We start from the raw sequence: 24,501 nt of genomic DNA on the forward strand, positions 1-24,501 counted from the left end.
CTGCGGCTCTGGAGCCGCATGTGGCTCTTTCACCCCTTTGCTGCAGCTCCCTGTCATTCAAAATATGCGTCACCAATGTGCGACACCCACCGGCATGCGATTTATTGAGCTTTTCAACCCCAGGTAGGCCAACCATGGATAAATCCAAGAAAAGAAAAGTTTCAGAAGCAAACAGAACATTTAATTCAACTACATATGCTTGTTTTGTGGCCGCTCAAGAAATAGTCAGGCACAGGAAGGGGTTTGTGGCTCCCGGTGTTTTCTTTTCTGTGGGAAACAGGTCCAAATGGCTCTTTGAGTGTTGAAGGTTGCAGACCCCTGGTCTAGAAGGTCCCTTCCAATTTGAGGGACATCTGCGTGGAAGCTGCAGGAACAGGAAAGCAGGAAAGAGGCCTCGAAACAACGTTCCTGATTTTAAGGGAAACTGAACTCAGCAATCAAGTACATGGCTTGGATTCCAAGAGAGGTAATTTTTTAATAAAATCAGGGCAATTATGAAATGATACCATATGATAATAGGAAAAAAAGGGCTTAAGATGGACAATAAAATTATGAGCAGTTCCAGGGAGGTAAAGAAGAGGCAAAATTGACTACACAAAAAGTTTGGTTAAGGTCTGAAGAACAGGACGACAAAATGAGGAGGTTGAAAGAAGCCTCTGGAGAAGATCCCAGAGGGACAGGCTGGAGGAAGCATCAGCCAGGATAAGACCCAGAAGGAGAGTGCTGGATGTGTAAAGTATTATACTGTATAGTTGCTTCATGGGGATGGAGAAATGATAACAAGGAACAAAGGAAAGAGAGAAGTTATATTTTGACTATTTCCTTCAATAAGAGTCTATATTTCATGAGGCAATCATGAAAAATAGATTGCAGTTTGAGCCTTCAATATACCTGGTGAAGAAGCCCATATTTACTTTGTGTGCAGATGTTCCACACCAAATAGGTTGCACTCTAAAGTCCTGAAGGAACTTACTGAGAGTTTGGCTAAATCTTTTGGAAAAGTTATGGAAAATGAGTATCAGATAACTAGAGAAGGGCAGATGTTCAGAAAGAAGGAAGAGGAAAAATTGGGGAACTATGGACCAGTTAGAGCCAGGAAGATTTCTTAGGAAATCATAAGGCAACCAACCATTGAACATCTGACGATGTTGGGATGATTACCAGAGGTCTACAAAGGTTTGCCATGAAGAATCTTCATGGTTTGCCAACAGTACATGTGAAAAAGATTTTGGAATAGTAGGAAATTATTTGTTGAATTCCCTCCAGTGAGAGGAATGAATTTGACTTGACTAGGACCAGGACTGAATACTGTTAGCTGATAATGGACCATCTGTTTCCCAAAGAGGTGTGGTGCACCAGGACCTGTCTTTCTTTCCCAAAGGCAGGCAGAATTCAAGCTCCAGAGTCTCCAAAGTATGCCCTAAAATCCAAGAGAAGGGCCATAAACTAAGCCAGACTTCTGCAATGCAGCAGACTGTAGGCAGATTTTCCCACCAGCCATTCTGGCTAGAAATGGGCCATATTTGGCAAATGCTTTCCACTGCCATCACTTTCCTCGCCATTTATTTCCCATTGCACACATTACAGTCCTAAGGAGAGAAGAGATAGCGAGCATCCCTCAGAAGAACCCCACAAGCGTGGAATGACGCTGGGCAATGACCCAAACCACATCCTTGTGATGTCAACAACACCATCCCCATTTAGTTACAAAGTTGACACAATCTCCCCATCCCATTTTCGTGTTGCCTGGATCTAGCCCCTCTTCTCATTGTTGCTTTCTGCCCAGCAGACATCCCGTAAGGGAAGTGGAGGATCCTGGCCTTGTGGATTTCTGTATCTTCCTCTTCCTGTCTGTTGCTCAGGGCAGCCTCCCCATCACTCTAATTCCAAATTCCACCAACAAGACCTTCCTCATGGAGGGGCTGATTAGCAGGACTGCAGTTTCTGCTGAGACCCCCAATGGAGAAGAGAGCTTCCAGCAAAGGCAGTGCTCTGTGGCCGCCTTGCCAAGCCAGTAGCCCCTCAACAAAAGCCTGGCTTTCAACTGCTTCTTGAAAGGCCTGGTGGGCTGGGTTCAGGAGGAGGTTGTAGTGCCCCAAGGCTCCCTTCTGCCTCCAACCTTTCTGCTACTGCCTGAATTCTTGGCTGCCTCACAGATGAAGCTTTTTATCATGATCCAAAGACTCAAGCTTAGATGTTGCTTGATCTTCTGCATTTCAGATCTCTTTCTAGCCACTGCAGAGGGGTGTTTATTTGCCTCTACCAAGGATACTGCCCTCTCACACCCAGCAGAGCCTGGTGTTGCCCTCCCATTTCAAGGGCCAGAAAGGGAAAGGGGGCCTGTGAGGTGCCAGGCAGGAGATGGGTGGGCTTCCCTGCCTTGCTCTTCTCTGGAAGAAGGTAGTCTCTAGCTGCAAAAGCCCACCAATCCTGGGAAAAAGAGCCTGAATGGTAAACTGGTATGAGAAACATGGGTTCTCCAGTGCCTTCCTTCCCGCTGCCCCACACATAGAATATACTAGGGATGATAGATGTGAGAGTTCAGACATGAGAAAGTCTACCTTTGTGTATGTATGTATGTATGTGAGGGAGGGAGGGAGCTACAGTTGTGTCAGATTTTAGAATATATATTCAAAGCAACCCAATTTAAATGCAAAACTGGGGATTTTAGCCATCTCTTGACAGCCAAAAATACTTTTATTAGTTATATGATCATACATTTTTTTGCAGTTGTTTTTAACATACCAAAAGGCCGTTCAGTTCATTGGAAGGGGTGCAAAGGAGGGAGCCATTGACCAACAGGGTTGAATGGGTTAAAAATAAGATTTCAATTCTGTTCACAAAGTGCTTCAAACTCCCTTTTTTCATGCAAGCCCCCAAACCTTTTGTTTTCATTTTATGAGGAAAGAAGGGGGGAGGAATCTTCATGGTTGAAATAAAATGACAGAGATCCCCCCCCTCCACCCCAGGAAGTGAGAGTGCAGCCACCTTTGGCTCCACAGCCAATAGCTCAGCATCTTCCTGGCTTGTGGCCTTCATGGAGGATCCTTGCTGGTTTTCCTGACTACACCATACCAATGACTTTCTTTTATTAGAAAATTCTCATCTAAATTTGTTTACCGCAGTGGTTCTCAACCTGTGGGTAGGGATCCCTTTGGGGGTCAAATGACCCTTTCACAGGGGTCGCCTAAGACCATTGGAAAACACATATTTTCAATGGTTTTAGGAATAATTTCATTGTTGGGGGTCACCACAACATGAGGAACTGTATTAAAGGGTCCCAGCATTAGGAAGGTTGAGAACCACTGGTTTACCGGTACATATAATTTAGAGGAAACAAGTTCAAAGAGTAAATATGCACAAGTGTGCACTTAGTGATACAACAGGCATTGTGCTAACTTATGCATCACATTTAAATGTATTGGGTGAAAAAATCGCTACTCCCCGGCAGTTTTCTAGATCCCAGAGAGGAAAGAGGGGTGTCAGGCTTCCCCCGGGTCAACCCTCCATCTCGAAGCATGGTAGGCAGCAACACAAGGACACCTCTTGCTAAGGACACCGCAACCGCCAGCCCAGGCTGCCAAGCTCTCTTCCACTTGCCTGGGTGGTGGTGAAGGCCGCCTCTTTCTCAGGGGGAGGAGAGGCCGGGGGTCCGCAAAGGATGCTTCTGACTTCCCCGGGCCTCTCCAGAGGCCCCCCCTCGCGCTCCTTTTCCCGGCGCCGGCATCACCGAGCCACGGAGGTGCCGGGGTAACGGGGAGAGGCCGCCGCCCCGCGATTTAGTTTAAGAAACGAAGGGAGAGCACGCCACCGGAAGGCAGGCTGAGCCGGCGAACGGAGAGGAGACTCACCTGCTAAATTGCGCTGGAAGAAAGAAGGCCCGCGGTAAATCTCCCTGCTGCCCGCCTTCCCGGCAGCCCAGTTCTGCCGCCGCTCGATGCTCTCACATTAAGGCTGTTTCAAGGAGAGAAGTCCTTTTTCTCTTTTGGTCGGGAGGGGCTCCGGGGACCGCAGCGCTCTGGCCCGGGAGAGAGAGGGGACAGGCCCGTTCAGAGAGGAGGCGGGGCCGCGGCAACTTCCGACCAGCCGGTATCACAGTGTCCCCGGAGAAGCCAGCACATTCTTGCCCGGCCCGGGCTACCGCGAGGGCTGCCCGAGAATTGAGGCGCCCGCAAGGTGCAGCGGCCTGCCGGGGCAAGGCTTCCATCATTGACTTCGCTCCTCCGCCTTCCGCGCTCCACGAAACGGTGTGGCCACGGAGAACTGCGTGGCAAGCTCGCGGCGACATGCGGGAGGGCTTCCCGGGGACTGACCGCAGCCGGAGGGGCAGGGCTGCCCGCAAAGGGGGCGTGGTACGGCCGCGGCTCCCTCGAGCCCAAGCACAGCCCCTCGACGCCCGCCCAACGGCTTCTCCGACGGCCCCAAGCAGCCCTCTTCCGCGAGGACTGGCGGAGGTACAGAGAAAGATAGAACCTCGGGGCCTACCTGGCACTCGCTCCCCCCGCTGCGGCTCTACTGGGACGGCGGCGAGGTTGCGACAGGGCGTGGGATGCCCGCCTTTGGCCGCTCCTTGCTCGGCCTTCGCTCGCGGCGGCACTTCGGACAGGACGGCGGCGCGGGGGGTGGGGTGGAGGGGCTGGCGAATCTTCCCGGAACGCCACCGGGCCTAAGCGGCCAGGGCGGCGGCGGCGGCGGGTGGACTGACGCGCGCGGGGAGGGCGGAGAGCGCACGGGAGACGGCGGCGTCAGAACTCTCCCTGGCTCTTCCCCGAAGCGCCTCGCACTAGCCGAATTCCCTGCCCCGAATGCCGCCGCTCCCTGCCTTGCTCGGGACGCTCGCCGTTTGCTGCTCAGTTCCGGTGGGGCGAGCAGAGTTTAATAATTGTCTCCGGGGGGCGCGCCGAGGGGGAGTGGGAGTGGCAAGATCCCTTCCAGGAGGCCCTCGCGATAAAGAGGGCCCGTCGCCCCTACTTCGCCTGTCAGGTGGCAGCAAGCCAACGTCAGCGGCAGGAAACCCACCCAACCTCTGGCCCCGTGGATGGTGCCTCTGTTGTGGACGGCCCTGCACTAAGGGTGGTTTTCCTCCCCCCTCAAGAAAAATGTTTTGGCGCAGCATTCCTAAAAAGCGGCATTGTAGATTTTAAGTTGTCTTGATTGGAAAATGCGAGCGCCTCTCCTGTGCTTCCCTACCCCTCTTCCTAGGTTTTAGACTGAGGCTATGAGCTCTGCGATCAAGAGCTGGGTTCAGGGGTTCTTAATTTCAAGAGCCAAATTGGAGGGGGAGCGAGAGAGAAACAGACAGACCGCAACCCTCCTGAGAGGAGGCCCTTGTGCCAGAAGGGGCTTGGCTGCTGCTTCAGCCACAATGAAACCCGTTATCTTGACAAGGGAGCTCTTGGGGAGGGGGCAGATCCAAGGAGAAGCACCTCTTTTCCTTTTTGTCTGTTCTGAGGCACAAGGTGGCCCTGAGCAACAGTGGAGGGAGAGCAATGCAAACGGAGCAAAGCCACTTGGGGCACTTGGCCGGGAAACATGTCCCAAGTATGCGGGAGGTTGCTGCTGAGGGGTGCCTGTTTCCAGGTTCCGGAGTAGACATAAACCTGCTCCTTTGCCTCTCTAAGGATGCCCAGCTCTTGGGCAGAATCCCTTGCCTCCCACCCACCCAAAACAAGGATAGGCAAAGCCTTCCCTGGTTGGTTCTATTTGTTGGTTGTAAGCTCCTCGAAGCCGAGAAGAATTGCTGCGGAACTGAGTTTCCTGAAGTGGACCACTAGACTCCTAAACAACCTGAAAAAACGATCTAAAAGAAAAGTCAACCAAAAGAGCAACATGCAAACAAAAACAAAACACCCCCAGGAGCAAAACAAACCAAAGCAAAGCAAAGCAAAGCAAAGCAAAGCAAAGCGAGGGAACTCCACAATCACCCACAAGTGAATATCCAGGAGTTCGACCATGTTGGAAACCACCTAAAGGTGGGAACCCCATGAACCCTTCCAAGCACCCAGGCCTCCAGGTCCCACTGGTTGGAATTTCCTTCTCCAGGTTCCAAGTCTAGCTCACTCCGGCCTGCCTGTCACACTGCTCTGGGAGCAGGGGGCTCTGGAGACTAGCCAGAGCAGAGCATGGCAGCGCTTAGCAGCACTTTGAGCTTTCCCCTTAAGTCCACACAGGGGCCTTTCTGGCCAGGGTCATGCTAGAGGTTTGGAAAACGAGGTTGGAATTGGTCAGTCCAACCAGTGACCCAAGAGAAAATTGGGTGAGAAAATTCTTCCTTGGAAAAATGAGTGTTTGGACCTGGACCTGGGCAAACTCATCTAGATAGAAGGATGTGTCTCCTCCTTGGTTCCCTGTTGTCACCATCTCAGACAAGCTCCTGTTAACACACAGGAGAGGCTTTAGGTGCTGAATGGCTTTGGGAGTGTGCATAGGTAGTAACTGGCATTTTGAAAAGTTTATCATTTTTCTTTGCCTTTTTGCCACTTCCCTCTCATCCTGCTGTTGTGAAAAGGCAAGTCCTTCTCTTCCCCCCCCCGCCCCATTTAGCAGGCCCAGTCCAGGTTCCCACTGCCCTGACAATGCGTCTTGGTGCTGGGCTGAATAACTTTGTTTCTTGTGGCTCCAGGAATTTGATACGCATTTCCAAAAGAGGCAGGGTACCAATTTGTCACATCCCCTCCTTGCCCTGCCTCAAAGTTGGTCAATATTAACAATGTGCTCCTGCTTCCTTAACCCCTCCCTGCTTTTTACTGTCTTCATCTGTTTTTACCTGGCTTGAGTTTGTCTCCTTGAGCTCCTCTGATGAAACCTAAACACTATCATTTAAGTAGAACCAATAGGAAGTAGGGCTTAATTGGTTACTGGGAGATGACAGATGTCTTGCATGTTGTCCCACTCTACTGAGGAAGCCATGAACAAGCTCTCATTTGCCCACACCTTCTCCCTCTGCTGCAGACCACATCAGCAGGAGCTCCTTCTCCTGTGTGCTTTTCAAGTGACAGGCTTGCTTGCAACCTGGAACCATTCCCATTGCGAATGGAAACACTGTTGTGCTAAATGCTGACTTTATGCAGTGGAGGACTGCGCTCATTCTTCACCAAACCACAGGTGCATTGCTGGAGCAGAGAGGTCAGCATCTCTCAGAACAAGCCTCAGCTTGTTTAGCTCCCTGTTCCATTGCAAATGGCCCAGGAAGCCGGTAGGCATCAATTGAAAGGAAGTCCCTCCTGTGCTGGCCAGGACAGACTTTTGCAAAGGGTGGATGTGGGCACAGACAAGAAAGGGCGGGACTTTTATTATCTATCAACAGCACAGAAGTCTGAGCAGTCAGCAGCTCAGCCATTATGACCCCATCTTGCCTCTGTTGTCCCCTCCATGCTGATCTCCTGATGTTGGAGGAATGGATCCCACAAGGAAGCAACAATTAACAAAAATGGAGAAGCCAGAGGCCTCCTAGAAAAATTTCAGAATTCAAGAAGGAGGAAGCAGGACAGCCAGACCTCAAGATCTCCTGGTGCAGGCAAGAAGGCCTGTTGGACACTGCAGTAGTTCTTTGGAATTGGTGGCAAGATGTTCTCCTTCTTCTCTCAATTACCTAACTAGAAAATCTCCCCTGGGCCTCTGAGGGGCCAATTCCGCTCTCTCTTCATGAAAAGTTGATGAAATCCAATTCTCGCTTCATCCTCAAAGTGACTTCCAGTGTGGCCTGTTCAGACAGAAAACGGGCTTTCCCATTGGTGGCATCCACTGGATGAGGTAGATGCAAAAGGAGCCGTCTGGAAAATAGACCATTCCAAGCAGAAATTGAGGGAGGCATGAAGAGTGGGGGGATTGCTACATGCAAAATGAACCTCCCCTTCCCCAGTACTAGCAGAAAGATAAACAGAGAGAGAAGGCATATAAAGCTCAAAGACTTTCCCAATAGGAAATTACTATGGCCACAGCTCCATAGGCCTGTGGCATGGCAGACCTATCACAGCATCAAGAGAAGGCAGCAGTCTGCTCCTGCTTGCTCTGAAGCTTGAACCTCACAGCCAAGACATCTCAAATATTATTGGAATGTTATTGTCTAAAGGCAATGTAAGAATACTCTCACAAAAATAAAATTCTTCAGCATACTTCTGGGGACTCCGAAAATCAAGGAGCTTTTCTTGTATATCAAGGGTAATGTCTGAAGCTTTTGTGTCCGGCAGTTTAATCTTAATCTGAAATTGGAAAAACAAAAAGTGAGGAAAAGAGATTACTTAAGTTAAATGAATCCTTCATGCATCCAAGTTTATTTTCAATAGGAAGGGAAGCATGCAAGATGTGTTAACGCTGTTGCTTTTCTGTTTTAAACCACAGAACAAAGTGAGAGGTTCTGGAATCAATGTACAACCTCAAGTCAAAGCTGGGGGCATCCTTTGACAAGGAAAAGGGAGGCTTAAGGATATCCTCTAATATTTATGCCCAGCAGTTCAGGTGGTAGGGAAAGAGTCATCTCAGATATATGAAATGTTAGGTTAGACGCTTCATAGTAATGTGCACAGAGAAAGCACACTTGCCCAACTTTTGGAATTCACAACTCCAATAAGGTCCTGTAGCTTTTGCTGGGAAAAGGCTGGGAGGACCGCCCAGAGAAACTTCTTACCAGCATGTCCTCGCAGCAGGCAGTGGAGGGGTCCTTTCTGCTCATGCCTAGGAACAGATCCTCAGCCCTCACTTGCTGCTTGAACACAATCTCATATCTGTAAAGAACCGGGAGTCAGGCAGCTGCAGTTTCAGTAGATGCTTCACAGAACAGCAGCCTTCCTCAGATTCTCTAGAGCAGGAGTCTGCAACCTTAAATACTCAAAGAGTCATTTGGACCAGTTTCCCACAGAAAAGAAAACACTGGGAGCCACAAAACCTGGGTGGGCATGGTCAACTCAATGTCACTCACTTCCACCAGTCACATGATCCCCCAGCCACGCCTACCCAGCCGGTCATTAGGGCAAAGAACCAGTTGTTAAAAAACATCAGGAACCACAAAATCCTTTTGACATATTTCTCTCTCTCTGTCTCTCTCTCTCCCCCTCTCTCTGTCTCTGCCCTGGCCGCTTTTCCATCCCCTGCAGTCGCCTTTACCTTCTCAGGCCAGGCGAGGAGTGACTGGGAGGGTAGAGCGAGGGACGGGGCCAGCCAGTGGTGGGATCACCTAACGGAGCCACAGCAGAGGGCCCAAAGAGCCACATGCGGCTCCGGAGCCACAGGTTGCTGACCCCTGGTCTAGAGGAGTCTATGCTTCTTACTCACGTAGAGAAATCCCCTGCTTATCCTCCCCATTACAGCAACTCCCAAGCCAACAGAAAAAGCTGGCAGAGCAGCAAATCAGCTGGACCCTCCCCGCCCCATTAGCCCCGGTTTGGGTCGGGCTGGCTCAGGGCCCGCTGGCTTTCCTTCTCCGGGCTCGCTCAGAAAAGCTATGGACGGAAGGGAGGCGGGGGCAGCCCGGCCACCCTGCGGGATCGCTGCACTTGGGAAGACGGCCGCTTCGCCACCTGCGGCGCGGGGACGTACTCGGGCTGCTCCCGGGGGTCCCACGAGGCGTCGCCCGCGCACCCTTCGGGCACCTCCGCGGCGCTCCAGATGGCCTTGCCGTCCTCGGTCGGCAGCGGGGCGGCTGCGGGAAGAGACGGGGCTATGAGCGGCGCTTCCGCGGCCTCCGGGAGACGACGGGCAGGCTAAGGGCAGGCGGGCCCCTCCCTCTCGCCCTCGCCGACTCACCCGAGGCGCCGCCAGCCTTCAGGGGACCGATACTCCCCGGCCCGGAGCGGCCGCCCGCGGGGCCTTGCGCCTGCGGAGAGAAACCGGACGGTTCAGGCAGACAGGCCAGGGCGCCCCACCGGCCGCCACGACGCCCGGCGCGGACCTCACCGCGTCCGCGCTGTCCTCGTCGCCGTCCTCCGGGCCGAGGGAGAGCAGCTCGGCCAGCGCCAGCAGCGAGTTGGCCGGGAGGGGAGCGCGCGTCACCATGGCCGCTCTGTAGCGCCGCGTCCCGCGTTGCCCGGCAACAGCACAACTTCCGGGACCGCTACTTCCGGCGCGCGACGTCATCCGGACGCGCGGCGGCGGCGAGGCTGTTCGGGCCCAGACGCGCCATGAGTCAGTTCGGCTTCGGCACGGGCGGCGGCGGCGGCGGCTTCAGCTTCGGGACGCCCAAGACGGCGGTCAGCAGCGGCACCAGCACCAGCGCGGCCCCCGCGGGCTTCTCCTTCTCCTCGGCCATTTCGGCGGGCGCGGGCACAGGCGGCGCCTTCGGCTTCGGCTCTCCCGCCCCGAACGCCGGGAGCGCCCCGCCCGCCGCCGGTCTCTTCTCCTTCGCCACGCCCGCCGCCTCCGCGCAGGCCTCCGCGTTCAGCTTCGGGATGCCCCCGGCCTCATCCGCGGCGGCGGCTACTCCCGCGGGGGGCGTCTTCACGCTGGGGTGAGAGGGGCTCCGTCCGTCCGTTGGCGGGAGGAGAAGGCGGAGCCGAGCTAGGGGCTGCCCCCGCCGGAGAAGCCGCCCCACCGCCTCCCTCCCTTCTCCTCCCTCAGGGGCAACGCGCCCAAGCTGAGCTTGGGGGGCTCGGGCGCCACCACGGCCCCCACCGCGACCGGCGGGTTCGGGCTGGGCAGTAGCGGCGGACTGGCCGGCTCCGGCGCGAGCAGCAACGTTCCGGCCACCCAGGCGGCGACGGCGACACCCGCGGGATTCGTGTTTGGCTCAGGAACCACGACGACGCCACAACCAGCTCCGGCTGCCCCCGCCGCCGCGGGAGGCTTCAGCTTTGGCGGGGCGGCCCAGACGGGGGCTCCAAATTTTAGCCTCGGCTCGCTGGGGAGTGCCGCGCCGCAAACGGTGTCTACCGGCCCGGCCTTCGGAATTGTTCCGGCCTCCACCAACGCAGCTGTGAGCACAGCAGCCGCATCGCAGGCAGCCCCGGCCTTCAGCCTCGGGACAGCGTCCACCGGTGAGAGGGCGGGCTGGCTGGCTGGAGGCTTTAGCCGCCCCTCTGGTCCCGGGTTGTGCAAGACCAGTGTGCCTGTACAAGGGCTGCCATTGTTTCTCCTTTTGAGAGGAGGGAAGTGCCTGGGAGGGGGCTAATCTGGAAGGGATCCCCTTTGCCTGCAAAGGAAGAAGCTGGGCTGCATGGAGGCCCTCCTTCTGGAAACAGGCAGGAAGCTGGCCCCTTTGCTTCCCACCATCTCTTCTCGTTGCAGGTTCTGGCTTTGGAGCCTTGGCTCCAGCAGCTGTCACTTCCACCGCCACAGCCTTGTCCTTTGGGGCTAAACCTGGAGGTATGTTTTGTGCTTGGGTACTGAAGAGCTGTACTAGGGTCTGCCCACCTGGCTGACTTGCCTGCTGCTCCTATTCATTGCTGCTTTTTAAAAATATCCCTGCTGGATACTATTTCCTATCGCTTAATCCCTTTCAGCATCATAGTCTGCATGCTGACCTGCTCTTTCTATGATCTTGCCTGCCCAGGGCCCAAAGCATGGTTCTATTTTTTCTTGAAACCTTCCCCTTCAGCTGCTATGGAGAATAAATCTTTGCCCTGTGCAGATTTTCAAGTATTGGAAGGCTGCTGCTGTGTTTTTCCTTGGCTTTCTCTTCTTTGGGCTAAATATACTGAGTTCTTTAAATTGCTCTATTTCAGGTTTAGCCTTCAAGCCTTTTACCATCGCTGTTGCTTTTCCCTATGCTCTTTCTAGTTCCTCAGCTTGCTTCTCCTTTTTTGGTGACCAGGACTGACCAGAACTATTCCAGGTGTGATCTGTCCAGTGCAGCACAGAGTGGTGATCTTTTCCTGGAATAATTTATTTGGCAAATGTTTGTTATGAAAAATTTATTTTTCTTACATGCACTATCCAGCAATTCTTATTTCTCAGTTGCAGCTGTTCTTTTATAAGCCTTCTCTCTCTCTCTCTCTCTCTCTCTCTCTCTCTCTCTCTCTGTGTGTGTGTGTGTCCGTGTCCTATATCAAACATTCCCATATTTGGAATCTTTCACTATGGCACCAAAGTAGTTCAGCAGCAGTGCTAGATTCCCTTGTAACAGTTGAAGAGGTGCTGCTATAAAAATGTCTGCTGTGTTTGGTTTATTGATAGAATTGTACTCACTTTGTGCATTGTCTCTAGATAGAGAAATGGAATGAATGAAATGATATGTGGCTTTAAGTGACACAGAAAATTATGCATTTTTAGAAGATGTTCATTTTGTTCTCACCCAAGGAACACTGAGACCCCAGCAGCTGTCTTCTGCTTGTCCTCCTCCACAGGTACCACTGTCACTTCGGTGGCACCTGCCATTACAAGTTCATCTTCCCTCCTTGGCCTATCAGGGCCCACACTGTTTGCAACTGTAGCAGGCTCTTCGGCTCCAGCTGCCTGTACTGCCACTAGCCTTTCAGGTAAATTGGCTGAGGAGGTAGGGCCAGCTGGAGCAGGTCTCTTTACAGCCTTTGCTCAACTGAGAGAGAGTGTAGGATAGTTAGAAGTGTGGGTTTGGGAACTTGATCTCCGATCAGATCAAGAGAATTTTGTATATTTTGCCTGTTTTTGTCTGATACAAATAATTGTAGCATTTTTCAATGTATGATTCAGCTGTTTGTTTGTTTTTTTAAATCCTTGGTCGCTTATCAACATTTGTCTCTTTTCTTCTGCAGTGGGTACCTCCTCAACAGGGGTGGCTTCCATTGGGACCTTGGGATTTGGCTCTAAAATGCCTGGAATGACCACAGCAGTAGCCGCTGCCCCCCCCACAGCTGGTGAGGATCAGTTGGAAAAATGGGATGAAGAAAAGAGGTGTCCTTTTGTGCACTGAGGCTCTTTAAAGGGAACTTTCTGGCAGGTTTGACCATCTGCCTTGTCTTCGTTTTGGGGCATGTTGTGTATATGCCACAGCTTCCTTTTCTAAGGCAAGCCATCAAGTCAATTTACAAAAAGAAACCAGGATCAGGGTGAAACCATCAGTAGGAGATAAGGGCTGCTGCTGATGTTGCTGCAGGGCAAAGCCAGTCTTGGCTCCTCACAACACTGCCCCCCCCCTCCCGAGCGGTGCTGAGTCCAAGGGCCGCAGAGCAGAGCCTTCCCTGCTGTTCTGCCCAGGGAACACGCAGGAGCTAGAGGCCCGAGTGAAGCAGGGTCATGAATGGGAAACATCCCTGGGCCCACAATGGCTTTTAGCCTTGGTAGTGGGAATCAAAAGATTTGCCTTCTCCAGGGGCACACCCTGCTGTTGATCACAGCAGAGCGCCCACTTCAGCAGTAGCAGCCCGCCACAGTCTGATGCCAGATGACTTTCTCTCCAGGGGCTGCTTCCATACCTGTTACAGGATTTCTCTTGAACCTGAAGCCCCTTGCCACAACAAGCGTGGCTGCTTCCACCTCCACTGCAACCACCACAACTGGCATGTGAGTTGTGTGGAGAGAGCTCCGGTTGCAATGGGATTTGAAAGTGCCCGGTGAAGATGCCGGGCAAGGAGCACCAGGTCTCCTGCAAATAGACTAATGGTGGCTGGGATTTTCCATCTTCTGTCCAGGACTCCCCCTGTGATGACCTATGCCCAGCTGGAGAGCCTGATTAACAAATGGAGCCTGGAACTGGAGGACCAGGAGAAGCACTTCCTTCAGCAGGCTACCCAGGTCAATGCCTGGGACAGGACATTGATTGAAAATGGAGAAAAGGTAGGAGGGGAGGGGGTTGCCTGGTTCTGTTCAGCAAGGCAGATTCTGTCAAGGAAAAAAACAACTGCATTTCTGTCTCTGTCACGCAGATCACAACCTTACACAGAGAAGTAGAGAAAGTGAAGCTGGATCAAAAGAGGTATGGAATTGGGCCTTAAAAAGACTAGAATTGGCTTTAGTTCCCTTGCTTTTCAGGAGCAAAGGGGAGAGGGCTGTCCCTACTGGCTGCTTTAGGAGAAAGGGGGTGCCATCTCCAAGAGGCAGAGCAGCAGTGTTTTGAAGCTCTCATTGTTAGCCTATGCAAGACCGGCCCCTTCCCAGGCATTTTAGCATGCTCTCCCTTCCCTTCCTCCCTTCCCTTATAGGCTGGACCAAGAGCTGGACTTCATTTTGTCTCAGCAAAAGGAGCTGGAAGACTTGTTGATCCCATTGGAGGAATCTGTGAAGGAGCAGAGCGGAACAATCTACTTGCAACATGCAGATGAGGAACGGGAAAAGACGTGAGCATCCCTGAAGGCAGGCTGTCTCCCTTCTCCTGGAGGGATCAGTTGGCTAGCATTGTGCCCTCCCTTGGTCTCCTTCAAAGAGCAGTGGGAATCCAATCTGGGTCAGTCACTGGGAGCAGAGATGTAGTCTTTCAGACTTGTGTTGGAGCCCATCCTGTGTTCTTGGCTCCTAAGTACCTGATAAGCTGATGGTAAATCAGCACTCACATTGACTGACAAGGAGCCCCTTTCCCAGGTTTTGGGCATTTCTTTGGCTCTCTTTGTACCTGCATAGCCAAAGGTCCTTTTGCTCAGGGTTGAGTATTATGGTCCTTCCAGCTGGGTCTCTTCTGATGCTCCTCATCCTCTTGCCCATTCTGTAGGAGGCAGGGGCACTGTAGCACAGCTCTTTGCCTCTGTGTGTCCTTTACTCTTGTGCTGCAGATACAAGCTGGCAGAGAACATTGATGCCCAGTTGAAGCGCATGGCCCAGGATCTGAAAGATATCATTGAGCACCTGAACACCTCTGGGGGCCCTGCTGACAATAGTGACCCCGTGAGTACCCTTGTTGTGCAGGAGGGGGGTGGGACTTCAATTTTGTGCTTTGAATCATTAAGTCTGCTGGAGCTAACACTTTGGCTGCCCCCTTGCTGAGGAATATGATGTAAATGGGGAGCAAGAAGCTCCTGTCCTTGGTTGGCATGGGGACAGGAGAGCCATTTCCTCACCAGAGTGTGGATTTTCTCTCTCCCCCACCCTTCCTTTCACAGCTTCAGCAGATTTGCAAAATTCTGAACGCACACATGGATTCTTTGCAGTGGATTGATCAGAACTCAGGTATTTAGTTCTGAATTCTGAGGGAGCAGCAGTCCCTCTTTTTATAGCCAGGTGTAGTGTCATGGCCCAGGAGGTGTTTTGAGTCCAGCATTAAACCCATCCACTCCCATTCTGATCTGGCAGTGGTGCCTTTCTGGACTTCCTCTTTTACCTCTTGGGGGTTTCGCATCTTTCTGCTAACTGAAGAGGGCTTTTTCCAGTCAGTTGCCTCCTTTCTGCCTCGCGGGCCATAAGAGCAACCTTGTAGCTATAGGGTGGCGGAAGCCCCCCACCCCAAACCCCCAGCCAGCTGCCATTTTCCCCTCTGCCCACAGCTCTACTGCAGAGGAAAGTGGAGGAGATGACCAAGGTCTGCGACAGCCGCCGGAAGGAGCAGGAGCGCAGCTTCCGCATCACCTTCGATTGAGCGCGCCGCCTGGTGCGCCCGCCCCTCCCCCCCACCGCCGCTTCTTTTTGTACCCCTCAATAAAAAGAGTTTCTTTCCCATCGCGTCTCTTTTGCTCAGCCTTTGCCGGCCAACCGCCAGGGGGCCTCGGAGGAGGTGGGGTTGGGGGCGGGGCCCGAGGGGCGCGCCGGCCAATGGATGCGCTCCCGGCAGCCCGCGCGGCACCCTGGAACCGGGTCGCGATGAGGAGGTGAGGTGGGCGCTGAGCGGGGGGGGGGGGGGGAGTGGGCACCAGTCGAGAGGGGAGGGGGGTAAAGTGGGCGCCGGGGAAGAGGGGTGGGTGGGCGAGAGAGAGAGAGAGGGGGGGGGGATGGGTGGAGTGGGCTCCGGGCAGTGCCGGTCCCTCGCTTCGTCTCTTCCGCAGGTGCGGCGGCGGGGAGGAGGCGGTGGCGGCGGAGGAGCTGGAGACGGAGGGCGAGAGGCAGCTGAAGCGGCTGCTGCGCCACCAGCTAGACACGGCGGCGTCGCTCGAGCAGTGAGTGGCCGGGGCCCGACTGGAGGCTCTCTGCGCTGCGGGCCAGGCCGGGGGACTAACGGGGGTTCTCGCGCAGGTGCGTGGCCAAGAGGCACCGCTTCGCGCCGGCGGCCGTGTACCGGCCCTTCGGGGAGGAGGCCGCTGGCGCCCGCACCTTGCCGGAGTTCCGGGCCTTGCAGGAGAGCAGCGGGGAAGCGGCCTCTCTGCAGGAGCTGGGCCTCTCCGACGCCGAGATCCGCCTCTGGAAGCAGCGGGCCCAGAAGGTAGGCGGCTGGGGGCTGCTGTGGCCAGTTTCCCCAGGCCCGGGTGCCTTGGCACTGCCTCCTGGTTCGTCTGCGGGGCTTCCTAGCCGAGCTTCCTCTCCCTGGTCCTCTGCAAACAGCTGCACTCGGGTACCCTTCTGGGTCAACTGTCCCAGCCAGGGCTGGATTTTCCTACAGGCTAACTAGGCTTCAGCCTAGGGCCTCGAGATCAAGAGGGGCCTACATTCAAATTGTTAGCAAAATTAAAATTACACTTTCACTATAGGTGGAAGGGCCTCATAAGTGGAATAGCCTAGGGCCTCTTTTCATCTAAATCCGGCCTTGGTCCCAGCCTCCCCTCACTCCTTCAAGGAACCCCTCCCCTCTCCCCCCCCACCCCAGGCCTAGAGGAAGGCAGCCTCCAACTCTCCCTGCTCTGGAGGTCAGAGTCTCCCCCACCCCTCTTGTTTGCTTCAGACCTCTGGGCTTGGGGCAGCGCCGGAGGCCACTCAGGACAGAATCAGAGCCATCCAGGAAAAGATTGCGGAGCGCCAGCGCATCCTCTCCCTGCCACAGCACTTTGCAGGCAGCAAGTCACTCAGCAGGCGGGAGATGGAGATTGAGAATGCTCTTTTCCAGGGAACAGACCGCCACTCCTTTCTGCGGATGTTGTATCGCCAAGGTATGGTGCCTGCCTGGGCCAAGGGCTGCCCCAGATTGTGTGGGGCTCGTTCCTGTTTCTGGGCTGACTGATCAGGAACTGCCTTTGCCTCTTGTGCCACAGATGAAGCTCAGCCAAAGGTTGCCCCTGAGATGGGCCCAATGGCTCAGCTGGACGCAGTTTATCGGGAGCTCCTGAGCGAACCATTGTCGAGCCAGAGGCCACTGGAACTACCAAAGTCTCCCCAGAAGGTGCCTGATTCATCTTGCTCTACCCCCTTCAGTAGCCTTGGAGCAGTTCCACCAGCCGTGGAGCCTGTGACGGTGACGGATCCTGTAGAGTGTGTGCCAGAAGAGGAGATAATCCGGAGCCGCCTTTCCAAAGAAGAAATCCACCGGATCCCCAGATTTTCCTCCTATAGCCCAGGGGAGCCAAGCAAGGTAGTTGCCAGGCAGGCTGGGCTGGGCTCAGATGTTTTGCTCTTCTCTGGGAGAGTCCGGTTGCCTCTTGTGTCACAGTGCTCGGCTTGGTGCCCGGGCCATTGAGCAGCTTCCCCAAGAGGGAGAGGATTTGCCTCTTTATAAAGCACAGAACCAGACAAAATAGCGGCCCCTCCCTGACAGTTGTCCAGGATGATGATGAGGGATTCATATCAAGGCTTGGCTACTGCAGGGGAGAAGAATATAGTGGCCCTCAGCCTGGGTAGTGTTGCACAGAGAAACGAGGGGTGTCTTGTCCCTCTTCTCTCTTAGCAGGGAGGTATGCAAACAGGTGTGTGCTGGGGAGATGGCGAGGGCTGCGGTAGATACCCAGGCTGCTCCATTTTCTCTGGGGGGTTAGGTACTGTATGTGAAAAATCTGAGTCGCAATGCTACAGTGAAAGACCTGCTGCCCTTGTTCTCCCGCTTCCAAAAGAAGGATGTCCCCCCTCTTCGTTTGCGCCTGCTGAATGGGCGCATGAGAGGCCAGGCTTTCCTCACCTTTCCCAGTAAGTACCTGGCCACTGCAGGGGGGGGGAGGGGAGGGGGGGGCTGGGCCAGGCCGGGCCGACTCTTTTCTCCTCCACTAAGCCTTCTTCTCTGGCCAGCCGTGTCCCAGGCCCAGGAAGCTTTGGAGCTGCTCAACGGGTTTCCCCTGCTAGGGAAGCCACTCATCCTTGAGTTTGGTCGGAGTAGGAAGCCGGCTTCTGCCCTGGACCCTGGAATCAACTCTGCACTCCAGGGCAACAACGGCCAGTCAGACAAGTACTAGACTGTTGGGGTAGCTTGATGGCTTTCCCTGCAGACAGAGAAGACTGGACGAGGCCTGGCAGGATCTGTTGCCACTGGGGCTCTTGTGCGCCCCTTTGCTTCTACATACAGAGGGAGCTGACTGCACGTGGGGAGCAGGGAAGAAAAGTGGTCAAGCTGCAGGAATCATTTTGTTAAGCCAACATTGGATGAGAGACTCTGTTGATCTTTTCTCGCTCAGTTTGCATAAAATGCGTGAATGCTCATGGTTCCTCAGGTTGTGTAGTTTGGATCCTTTCAGAGCATTCTGGGGCACCGAGTTCAGTCAGAGGATAAGCGAGTGTTGCTAAGGGATGGTGGGGTTGTTTAGCATTTGCTGAGGTGGTCTTCTAGGGCCTGGAATAAGCCCCTTGGCCTCTCTTGAGCTCCTAAAGAGCCATCGGATGAAAGTAGTTCTGCCTAACTTGGAGCCAAAGATGCTTGCTTTGTTTCAGGCCTTTGGCATGCAAGATGGGTTCTTTACCTCTCAGTGCTGCAGCAAGAATGGCTCTTGGGGGAGAAGAGTGGGAGCCCAAGGCCCTCCAAGAAACAGCCTCCAGTTGGGGGTTGGAGCTCTGCTTCCTACCTCTCTGAGGTAAGGAGCAGAAGGAGAAGAGTGTTTGCAGCCTGAGCATCCTGCCAACCAGGGAGGAGGAGGCCCGTTGGTATGTGTGTGTATAGCTGACAGGGAAGCCCATTATCTCTTCTTCCACTCTCCCAGAGCAGGGCTAGACAAAGGAGCCTGGCTTGCTGGTTTGTTTTGGGCTCTTTTCAAAAGCCACTCCCCCCAGACCAGAGTCTATTCTTGGGGGAAGAACCCTGAACTGCTCATAGCTGCCCTTGATTATTTCTCCTCCTCCATCATCCAGGGCAAAGGTTATGGAGGGAGCATAGCAGGGAATGTGACTAAGTGATGGGTGCTTTCAGCCTGCCTTTTCCTCTCTGCGACAAAGGGAGTCTGATCTGATGAAGAGACCCCAGAGCTGGCTGGTGAAGCTTCGTCCTTATAATGAATTCTCACCTCGTTTAAGGAGGAAAGCCACAGCCACAGGTGTGTTAAGGCTCGCTTAGCAAACCACTCTTTCTGTGTTGCCTCTGATGTGGTCTTGTTCCAACACTTCCTCCCTTGCATGGAAGGGAGCCCTGCAGAAGCATGTTCTTAGGAGGGGTGTCCCACTTCCACCACCTGTATCTTTCTGCTCCAGAATTACCTCTCCTGGTTGCTTTTTTCTCTCGGTCACAGAAATCTGGCGGCCCCACCTTGGTTAGCAAAAGAGTGCAGCAGGGTGTCAGGTTTTGTTCCAGATACCCCTGGCTGCTTGGGCTGCCCTCATTCCAAGGGGCAGCAGTAGGGAAAAATTACAGGCTCAGCAAGAAAGGTATTAAAGGGAGACCAAGGTGTGGGAAGGCTATCCTGATCTGTCCCACCTCTTGCAGAATCTGCTGGGTGTGACTGCCCAGATTGCATTCCGCCCTCCTTAAAGTGGCCACATGATGAATTGTTTCAAGGAGCACTCAGTCTGACTCAGCTGGCTGCAGAGGGAGAAAAAGTTCCTTTTAAGTTCCTTCACCTTAGGAACCATTTCCCCCTGGGGGTGGGTGGGGAAATGACAAGAATGCTTTCGTCACCTATTATCAGTAAAATAGCTTTATTGGTTTGCAAAGGTTAATGGCTGCAACGCCACAATGCATTAATCAAAATGTTTTTTTTTCCTAAACTGTTCTCAAAGCTTTGCCTGCATAAGCTGTGGATAAGGTGGGTCACAACAAGGCAGGAGAAACAGCTCCCACCCAAAGCCTGCCTCTTGACACTTATTTATTTATTTATTTATTAAATTTTTATACCGCCCCCTCTCCCGAAGGACTCGGGGCGGTGAACAGCCAAAATTAAAAACACACAATACAAATATTAAAATACATTAAAACAAAATTAAATTATCTTAGGCTTCTCCAATTTAAAACCCCGTTACCCATAAAATTCACCAATTAAAAATTTTTTTTTTTTTAACCCAGCCCGGCTTGCTGAAATAAAAAAGTCTTCAGGGCCCGGCGGAAGGTCCGGAGGTCCGGGATTAGTCGTATCCCTGGGGGCAGCTCATTCCAGAGGGCGGGTGCCCCCACAGAGAAGGCTCTTCCCCGGGGGGTCGCCAGCCGACATTGCCTGACAGACGGCACCCTGCAAGGAAGAAGGCATCACCCACAGCTTAGCTTGCTCCTTTGCCCAAGGATGCTGACCCTTCCTCCATCTCTGGCATGACTGGGAGAAAATAAAAATAACACTGCTGAGTTTTTTTAATGGGAAGTTAACCATTGTCATGACTTATAACTGTTACACAAAGCTATACGTCCACCCACCCGTCAATTCATGGAAAAAGACTTTCTTGTGTATCTCCTAGAATGTCTCCTAGCTCCGGAGTTTCATCCTGGCATCTCACTCTTCAGAACATCCCAATGCTTCTCCACATTGGCCGCATCCAATTTTGAAGCATTGCAAGGAGGAATGGCTGCATACTGGACCGCCAACCTGGGAATTTTATTTTATTTATTTATTTTATTTTATTAGATTTCTATACCGCCCTACTCCCGAAGGACTCAGGGCAGTGAACAGCCACAGAATAAAACACATAAATACAAAAATTTAAAATAGAATAAAAACGAATTAAATAATTTGGCTGAGACAAATTTAAAATACTCCACAATTTAAAAACAAATTAAAATTTATATTTAAAAAGGGGAGAAGATTTAGGCCAGGCCAGCTTGATGAAATAAAAAAGTCTTAAGCGCGTGACGGAAGGTGCACAGATCCGGGATCCTCCGTATCTCCGGGGGGGAGCTCGTTCCAGATCATAGGTGCCCCCACAGAGAAGGCTCTCCCCCTAGGGGCCGCCAGTCGACATTGGCCGACGGCACCCGGAGGAGCCCCTCTATGGGAGTGTACTGGCCGGTGGGAGGCTATTGGTGGTAGCAGGCGGCCCCTTAGATAACCAGGTCCTAAGCCATGACCCACCCAGTCTTGTACCTTCAAATCAGCATGTTTAACCTGGACCAAGAAATTCCTAGGCTGTTGCACCTAGAAAAGGCCTGCCGAGTTCACTGTTCCCAGCCCCCTCCCCCAGCCCCTTGCTGCTCATGGCCCTGCAAGAGAGAGGACTTGCCAGGATGAATCCATTCCATGAACTCGGTTACTGCGTGTCTTGTCTCTTGCGCTCTTTAACCAATCCTTCCTGTCTTCAGTCGTGAAGGGATTGGTTGGTCCTCTGTCTACTTTGCGCTCTTCCTGAGTAGATTCTTAGTTTTATTCCCACTGTTTGTGTTTGTGTGGCCACTGCCATGTCCTCAACACACCCTCGGGAAGCTCACCCCCTGCTGGTTCTGGGAATCACGCTTTGCTGCACGTTTGTTCTTTAAGCTAAGCCTTTGCTTTCCTCCAGGGGGAAATGGATTAGGGAGCAGGGATTCCCAACTAGTTCAGTATCGGCCACTTTTAGAGTTTTTAAACTTCTCCATGCCTCTCTCTAGTTATCTGCCTGACCCCATACATGGGGACAACCAAGTATCAGACTCCATCTTCCCTTGCGCCCATTTGTCAACTCACTCACTTGCTGCCTGCCCTCCCTCCCTCCCTACCCACCCACCCACCCTTTCTTTTCTTCCCCCAGCATTAGCTCATCTTCTGAGAACACATGTACTTTTTAAAATCCCTATTCTAGGACATTGCTAAATAGACCAACAGACAAACAGATGCTGGCGCCAATACATTGCTCTGGAGCAGGAGGCAGAACAACTGGTCAGCCCTGGGCATATTTTGCTGGCCTTAGTTCTTTGGGCTGGGCCAGCACAGGGTCATCCCCATAGTTTTATTTCCTTGGTTCCCAGGCTGGAAGAAATTGATCTTTCTTGGGGTTGGAGAGTCGTCTTTCCCAGACACAGTTAAGCCCTACGGCCTCGCCTCTCTCCTTTGCCTTTATAGCACATAGAATGAGAGGGTTGGGAGGGACCTTCGACGTCTTCTAGTCCATTCCCTGCTTGAGCAGGAATTCTTTCTTGGCCAGTGAAACCACTGAGCCCCTTTAAGCCCAAAAGCTTCTCAAGCTTGTAGTACTGGAAGTGGGTGGGCAGGCGGATGGAGCGGCCCTTTGATCCCAGAGTAGGTGCAGCAGGCTTGTCCACTGAGTTCTGTCATCTGCCAAGACCAGCATGTACCCACCCACAGAGCAGGCACATTTTGGCCTCTTCAAAGCCAGACGTTAAATGTCATCCTTTTGGAAATCTGTCCCTGGCAGAAGGCAGGGCAAGGGACGGGTGGGGGCTGTCTTGTCATCTCTCAGGATGTTTCAATGGCCCTAGTACATCCCCATGCATCCTTGTCCTGCCATCAATCCCCTTGTTCTGGGTTCCAACAGTTTGGGGTGGGGTTTTTTTACTCCCTTACCAAGGACTTGCAGGTTTCTCTCAGAAATGGGGACTGTTTTCCCATATCACTCAGCTATGTCCTCCCCCCTCACCCCCCAAATCCTTAAGTCCCGTTTCCCACTCTGGGGATGAATCGTATGGAATGGGAGACAGGGTGAGGCAGGATTTGAAAGGTGCTCAGTAGAGGCCTGGTGGGCACCTGTGACTCCTCCAAATGGACTCCTCCTGTGCTCTGCAGTCATTGGGCACTTTGCTTGGTCTTTTAGTCACAGGAAGGTCTTCAGAGAAAACACAGCCCCACGGGCCTTGAAGAAACTGCAGCTGCCAGACAGTTGACGAGCAACATGACATCTCCGGCAGTGCCAAGTTGCATGGGGAAGAGACAGGGCTGGAGTGCTGAAAGGAGGGTTGTGGGAGGAATAAACCTATCTGTCTCTCTGCTTACCTATTCAGTGCATCTAGTGAGGGTTTCCATGGGTGGCCAGCCACTGCTACACATAACCAGTCTGGCTGTATGCACTGGCCTTTGGCGATGTGAGAGGTGGCAGGGAGCTCCTGTCTGCCATGGTCTGAGAATGATGAGGACTGTAGCAGGTTGCTTGTGAGTCACGAGGTGGGCAGGAGGCACAGAGGATGGCGCCGCCAATGAAAGAGATCAAGGAAGACAGGATGCCCAAGTACAAGGCTTCCCCAATCTCATATTTCATGCTGTCGGGCACAAGAGGGTTGTAGAAGTCACGGAGAATCACATGGATATTCCACACAACAGGGATGAAGCTGAGCAGTGCCCCAAGGACAAAAGTGACTCCTCCCAGAATCGCCACTTTGTCCTTTGCTGGGGAGCTCTGAGAAAAGATGGTACATCTCATCCCCACCACAGAGACAATGGCAGCAAGCGAACCGATACCAATGGAGGTGGCCATCAGGGCTTGGGCCACCTGGAGGTCAGTGGGCAGGCTGAGCAGAGAGTTGTAGATGTCACACTGCGTGATGCCTGTGCTGTAGATTGCACACTCCATCCAGAGTCCTTTTGAGAAGCCAACAGCGGTGACGATGCTGGAGCCAATGTAGGAGCTGATCCGCCAGTTGGGCAGCAGGGTTGCTATTAGGGTGCCCAGCAAGCCCAGCAGCCCCAAAATGTAGCCCACCAACTGGAGTCCAACCGATACCATGCTTGCTGTCTGGCTGATGCTCGTTGGTGCCTCCTTGCCCTCTGGGCCCTTCTGCTCAAGTGTAGGTTGGAACGAATGTTGTGTAGAAGACAGGGAACTTGAAAGGAAACCATCCAGGATTAATTATTAGCTTCTGAAAAAAATGCCAAGTGCCCTTTGTCCATCCTCTTATCTGTAGAAATTACGTCCGAAAACGTAAAAGAAAGAACTATCCGTTATGATAAATAGGGCAAAGGGGGGAACCATCTGTTTTCGCTAGTTTAACAAGAATTCTGAGAGATTACCTGAGGAGAAGCAACTCTTCATTTCTCAGAGGAAGGAGCCCACAGCAATTGTGGTCCCATTTCGATGAGAAGGTGACCCTCAGCCTGTCTATACAGGAGAGCATATACTCATCTGAATGAGATGGCTGGTACTTTATTTGATAAAGATAAAATAAAGCTTTGCTATGTATTTTGGACACTTCTATAGAAAAATAAAAAGTTTATCTTGATTTTTAAAAAATCTTTTGCAAAAAGAGAAGTGTGGAATGAGGAGCCACTCTTATACTTGCTCACACTTGCGAGTAAAAGGGGGGTGGGGTGTAAACTGGTTCTGAGGGACTGAGAGGCATTTTTCTCTTCAGTTCAGTTCAGGCCGCTAGCAGATAAACCGTCTCCTCCTGTTTAACTGCTTCAGGACAGCCAGACCAGAGTTTTGGATAAAAGAGTGAGAGAACGGGAGGGGGCTTTATTTTTTTATTATTTAAACTTGTATGCGGCCCTATCTCCGAAAGGACTCAGGGTGGCTCACAATAAAAACAAGCAAAAACAATATTAA

The 24,501-nt window shown here is 52.8% G+C and overlaps 4 protein-coding genes and 1 long non-coding RNA gene across 5 annotated transcripts; 2 read left to right on the forward strand and 3 right to left on the reverse strand.

Moving 5' to 3' along the window:
• Nucleotides 1–204: 204 nt before the first annotated feature.
• LOC139322896 (uncharacterized) lies at nucleotides 205–4,634 on the reverse strand. Its single transcript, XR_011600881.1, has 3 exons — nucleotides 4,486–4,634; nucleotides 3,852–4,018; nucleotides 205–364 (listed from the first exon to the last, which is right to left on the reverse strand). It is a non-coding gene; the product is annotated as an uncharacterized lncRNA (long non-coding RNA).
• A 2,668-nt stretch (nucleotides 4,635–7,302) lies between these two features.
• On the reverse strand, nucleotides 7,303–9,990 carry DNAAF6 (dynein axonemal assembly factor 6). Its single transcript, XM_070951987.1, has 6 exons — nucleotides 9,892–9,990; nucleotides 9,742–9,811; nucleotides 9,535–9,637; nucleotides 8,627–8,723; nucleotides 8,116–8,201; nucleotides 7,303–7,772 (listed from the first exon to the last, which is right to left on the reverse strand). Exons 1-6 carry the CDS (start codon nucleotides 9,988–9,990, stop codon nucleotides 7,643–7,645), a joined length of 585 nt encoding a protein of 194 aa, XP_070808088.1. The 3' UTR covers nucleotides 7,303–7,642.
• A 107-nt stretch (nucleotides 9,991–10,097) lies between these two features.
• NUP62CL (nucleoporin 62 C-terminal like) lies at nucleotides 10,098–15,492 on the forward strand. Its single transcript, XM_070951986.1, has 12 exons — nucleotides 10,098–10,441; nucleotides 10,552–10,967; nucleotides 11,218–11,295; nucleotides 12,276–12,407; nucleotides 12,663–12,764; nucleotides 13,308–13,410; nucleotides 13,539–13,683; nucleotides 13,773–13,822; nucleotides 14,049–14,183; nucleotides 14,613–14,724; nucleotides 14,940–15,006; nucleotides 15,321–15,492. The coding sequence occupies exons 1-12, from the start codon at nucleotides 10,116–10,118 to the stop codon at nucleotides 15,410–15,412; spliced, it is 1,758 nt and encodes a 585-aa protein (XP_070808087.1). The 5' UTR covers nucleotides 10,098–10,115; the 3' UTR covers nucleotides 15,413–15,492.
• Nucleotides 15,493–15,633: 141 nt separating this feature from the next.
• On the forward strand, nucleotides 15,634–18,329 carry RBM41 (RNA binding motif protein 41). The gene is made up of 7 exons (XM_070951782.1): nucleotides 15,634–15,641; nucleotides 15,741–15,926; nucleotides 16,003–16,189; nucleotides 16,646–16,850; nucleotides 16,953–17,269; nucleotides 17,670–17,817; nucleotides 17,917–18,329. The coding sequence occupies exons 1-7, from the start codon at nucleotides 15,634–15,636 to the stop codon at nucleotides 18,078–18,080; spliced, it is 1,215 nt and encodes a 404-aa protein (XP_070807883.1). The 3' UTR covers nucleotides 18,081–18,329.
• Nucleotides 18,330–20,289: 1,960 nt separating this feature from the next.
• CLDN2 (claudin 2) lies at nucleotides 20,290–23,742 on the reverse strand. The gene is made up of 2 exons (XM_070951753.1): nucleotides 22,956–23,742; nucleotides 20,290–20,354 (listed from the first exon to the last, which is right to left on the reverse strand). Exon 1 carries the CDS (start codon nucleotides 23,680–23,682, stop codon nucleotides 23,002–23,004), a length of 681 nt encoding a protein of 226 aa, XP_070807854.1. The 5' UTR covers nucleotides 23,683–23,742; the 3' UTR covers nucleotides 20,290–20,354; nucleotides 22,956–23,001.
• Nucleotides 23,743–24,501: the final 759 nt, after the last annotated feature.

The sequence above is a fragment of the Pituophis catenifer genome, unplaced genomic scaffold, assembly GCF_029215685.1.
Source record: "Pituophis catenifer annectens isolate HBS135680 unplaced genomic scaffold, rPitCat1.0.hap2 SCAF_11, whole genome shotgun sequence".
Lineage (NCBI taxonomy): Eukaryota > Metazoa > Chordata > Lepidosauria > Squamata > Colubridae > Pituophis > Pituophis catenifer.